The sequence below is a fragment of the Lotus japonicus genome, chromosome 1, assembly GCF_012489685.1.
Source record: "Lotus japonicus ecotype B-129 chromosome 1, LjGifu_v1.2".
Classification (NCBI taxonomy): domain Eukaryota; kingdom Viridiplantae; phylum Streptophyta; class Magnoliopsida; order Fabales; family Fabaceae; genus Lotus; species Lotus japonicus.
The window spans coordinates 62,370,603-62,375,300 of record NC_080041.1 but is presented as its reverse complement, the minus strand read 5'-3'; the positions used below and the strand labels follow the sequence as shown (position 1 = coordinate 62,375,300).

General features: G+C 40.4%; 1 protein-coding gene across 1 annotated transcript; it reads right to left on the bottom strand.

The window, feature by feature from the left end:
* Positions 1 to 1,735: 1,735 nt before the first annotated feature.
* LOC130736737 (uncharacterized) lies at positions 1,736 to 4,213 on the bottom strand. The gene is made up of 3 exons (XM_057588529.1): positions 3,066 to 4,213; positions 2,199 to 2,427; positions 1,736 to 2,077 (listed from the first exon to the last, which is right to left on the bottom strand). The coding sequence occupies exons 1-3, from the start codon at positions 3,998 to 4,000 to the stop codon at positions 1,898 to 1,900; spliced, it is 1,344 nt and encodes a 447-aa protein (XP_057444512.1). The 5' UTR covers positions 4,001 to 4,213; the 3' UTR covers positions 1,736 to 1,897.
* Positions 4,214 to 4,698: the final 485 nt, after the last annotated feature.

Sequence of the window (4,698 nt, the reverse complement as noted above, 5' to 3'; positions counted from 1 at the left end):
CTCTTCTTGAATGAGATATCACCTTATATTATATTTTTTCTTCCAATTAGCTTCTCTTTCTTTTGAATTAATGCTGTGATCGCATAAAGTTTTTCAAAACATGTTTAGATATCTTACTTTACCCTAGCCAGTGGCGGATCCAGGACCCCAGGTCAGGGGGTTCAAAATTTTCAAAAACCACCTAACAAGTAAACAGGGAAGAAGAGATTTATTTAAATTCATAAGAGTCATGAGTACAACCCACTCATGGATAGGAAAAGAAAGGCCACCCCATCACATATGGCAAGGCACAAAGGCAAACACATAATGAGTCCCAAAGCTGCTAACTGAATTGCAAAATATAGCCAAGATTAAGACTTGCACAAAAAGCATAAAGCAACCCACAAACCCACAACCAGAATACGCCTAAGAATGAAGTCCACAAAATCATTTTCACCTATTGAAAACAGTATTGTGTTGTTGGATTTTTTGCTAGTAACCTTTAATCGAATCAACAGTTCTCCAATGTTAGCACAAGGTCACCAATGTTATTGAAACAGAAAAAAACCCCAGATCAGGGACTGATCAAAAGAATACAGCCCCCAAAATTCTCAAGTTACCACCAAAAACCCCAAGATTATCAATGGGGATAGGAAAGCTCAATAGTCTGCACCGCACAAAGGAACAACACCACCAAAAACACCTGGCACACAGTAAATAGAAGCCAAAATTTCAGACAACTCAGAACCAAACCTAAGGTACAGAGATACTAAAATCCCCCTCACCTCATACAGACATGCATCTTCCTGTAGTGAGAGCATCTAAAATTCAAAATTACTTTTTTTTGTTTCTGAAAAATTATCCTGTTTTGCATAAACATAAGAGAGAGCAAGGAAAATTCAAATCCAGGGCATCAGGGCATGAATTGCATAAGACTGAGAGAGCAAGGAAAATTCAAAACCAGGGCATCACTCATCAGGGCATGAATCGCATAAGAAAGAGCAAGGAAAATTCAAAACCAAAAATCAATTTAGCAATCTTACCTTACCCACCCAATAACCCTCTGATAGAGATAGAGAAGCAGAGTAGTTTATAAAAAAAAATCTTACTTTACCTTAAAAATTAGTTTCAAAGTAAGGGATGTAAAATGATACAATTTTAAATTTAGATTAGATCGAATTCTACCTCAAAAGCTAGTTTAATAGTGAAGATTGTTCTACCGCTTATAAATAATATTTTAATCAAACTTTAATGTGAGACTTTTTAACAATATTATTTTTTCAACTCAAAAAGACAATTTGGATGTAATCCTAGCATGGGTACACACAAGCCATTATTCCCACCGCATAAGGGTCAATCTCCTCCCTCATAATTTAAACTCCATGTTGGATTAACAACTTCCTGGTCACAACGGTCAATCTCAGGACCTGTCACCTGTCAGCATGTTTGTACACGCCTCTGTTAGCGTCTCAATTTCCCGTTTACAGTTACAAATCTGATTCTACTAAATCACTTTTTTAAACATGAATTACCTTGCATCTAAGCAAATTAGTCTATCAATTTTTAAAATAATAATTTCAACATCTAAGTTTGCGTACATCTTACCGTGGCTGTAATGAAAATTTACTTAGAACCACCCCGAAAATGATTTTTGCTGATAGCGGGTATAATGAACAATGTGATTGATCATTGTACGTTTTGTTTCATCACTGAAATGTAAAAGCTAAAACAACATATCAACAAAGAACTTGAGATATGAGAAAAACTCATCTTTCTTTGATATACATGGTTTATATACAAGTTACAGTGTGGTGAAAACAAGCTCTTTTCAACCTCCAGTGAGCTCTTTAGCTCACAGGGGTGACATTGACATCTTCTTCCAAATACTTGAAATTAGTGAAAAATTTACAATTCCAAACTAAACATCTAACTCATAGACATCAGTCTCACAAAATTTTCCATCCATTCTGTTCTGAACAGCTTTCACTGCAGCAACTCTAGCAGCAGTGGCAGCCTTGTTAGCAGCGATCACTGCTTTGTTAACCTGGTCATCAACGCGCTTGAGGTTTATAGCATTCTCTGCTGTTTTCCTAGCAGCCTGCAATTTGACCCATTAAAGCAGAACATGAGAAAAGGTGAAAAACACCAACCAAAAGGGATTTTGTTGCATGAAGTCAACTATGAACGGAAATACTCAATAAATGCATCACAACAAACACCTGAACTGCGCGAAGTACAACTTCAGCAAGTGGTGGTAGAGGATGCTTGAGGTTGCCAGCATCCCATTCACCACACCTTCGGTCACCGTTTCGGAAAATATATGCGCCGATACCTTGCCTACGCCCCTCATGCCATGCTCCTTCATAATAATGGCCATTGGCAAAGTGGTAGACCCCAAATCCGTGTATTTTGTCTCCAAAGTACTCTCCCGCATATTGATCCCCATTCCTGCAGCAAAACAGAACATACAATGAATTAGAAACAATGTCTTTTAAACACATCAATTCAATAAGATCATGCCCTATCTTTGCAATAGTACCATTAATTCAATAAGATCATGCCCTATCTTTTGAACAAGAGATGAAAAAATCAGTGTTGGCCATTTCAAATTTGACAATTAAGACATGAAACAAGTCAATGTATGATCCATTGTATCAAAAGCAAAGTACAAAGAAGTACTTAGTTTAACTTCAAATTCTGTAAAGCAAAGAAAGAAGAAAAGTGAAAAGCAGCAGTTCATAAAGTGGTAGAAGAATCTTAAAAAAAAAATGAAGAACTCAAAATTGAAACAGAGAAAAGTTAGATACATCTAGGTCCTCTCCAGAATTGCAAATCTAAATAAAACAAGTATAGCAACAAAATTTTAATCTTTCAAATACAACTTTTCACCTTCACCAAAATCAGTAAAGAATCAATGACATATCTAAAACAATCCAAGAAATCAACCACAACATGAACAACAAAATCAACTGTTCCATTCTGAAAATTGCAAATCCAACAAACAATTTAACATAACAAAGATTTACACTGCTAATAACAGGTAAACATATCCAAGCCAAAACACACCATAAGAACAAGAAACTGACCTAAAATGGTAACAACCAAGGCCATGCTTAACACCATGTTTGAAGTGACCAATGTAAGTGCTAGCATCAGAGCAAGTTTGCATTCCAAATCCATGGCTCTGACCATTAAACCACTCACCAGAATAAGAATCCCCAGTGTAGAACCTGTAAACCCCATAACCATGCCTCAACCCATGCCTGTACTGTCCCCTATAGCGACTCCCCCTCGCCCAGCTCTCAATTCCATACCCATCGTACCTCCCATCGATCCAATCCCCTTCGTATCTCCCATTCACAAAGTAATTGTACACCCCGCTCCCATTGCTCCTCCCTCTGTGAAACTCCCCTTCGTAGAAATCCCCATTGCTGTAAAACTCCACCCCCTCCCTCACCGCCGGCGACGGCTTGCCGTCGCCTTCGCCGTCGCCGTCGGAGTCCCCGATGAACCACTGCACCGGCTTCGCCGGCGATTTGCAGAATCCAAACCCGAACCCGAACCGCCTCACCTTGACTAACGACACCGCGTGGTGGATGAGGCGTTTGTTCCGGGAAGCGAAGTAGAGCGCGACGGCGACGAAGATCAACGCGAGAAGCACGTTCTCCGAGGTGGGTCTCACCTCGCCGGTTTGTATGTAGAACCAGAGCGAGCACGCGCCGAGGAAACCGAACGAAACCACCGCGAGAATCGGGTTGGATAACCGGGTCGAGCCGGTGGGATAGTGGATCCATTTGTGACTCCGGGTCGGGTTGATGAGGGGTTTCTTGGTTTTCTTGTCATCGTTGTCTGCTTCTTCGTGGCGGTGTGAAGACGCCGCTGCCACGTGTTGTTGCTGTTCGTCTTTGATTATGATGGAGGAGAAGTTGTGAATGGAAGATCGGAGAGTTGGGGATGAAGAAACGAGTAATGAGGATTGGGTTCGTGTTAGCTTTGTTTGGCTCTTTTGAGTTGTTTCCATTTTTTGAGTAACAACATCATTCAACTCAATTCAACACTCACTCAAGAACACACAACACACAAAGAAGAGAAACCACTCTCAATTGGAATAGAAATAGAAACTAGTGTAAAACAGAGAGAGAAGAAAAAGAGAGAGAGTGTTGTTTTGTTTTGTTGAGTGGTTGAAGTTGGGAAGTGAAGTGAAGGTTACGATGAAGATAAAAATGATGAGAGCGTCGTGAGTTTGTTTGGTGTATTTATGGGGTGGGAGGGAGATGGATACAATGGTGGCCGTTTGATGGGGAATGGAGGGTTGGATGGGGAGGATGGGTTTGGGTCCGTTGGATTAAGGTGGAGGAGAGGAGAAGGTGTGGTCCCGGTCTTGGCGGGAAGATATGGTCGTTAGATCTGAGGTTGGGTTGAATCGGGGTCGTGCCTTTTTCGCTTTGTTGTACCAGGCCGGCACGTGCCGCAACACTTTTTAATATTAATTAACTTAATTCATTTACCGTGAGACTCGTTCACTTGTGGTTAATTTTGTACCCTGAGTTAATCACCATTCATGTTCATGTAAATTGTAATAAAAAGCTTGATAGAAAATTTTTTTTATACATCGGAAAGATAAATTGTACCCGTTAGGAATCGATCCCTGGACCTCCCCCTACCCAACCCATGTGTCCCTCAGCTCATACCCCTTGAGCTATCCTACGGGGACAACTT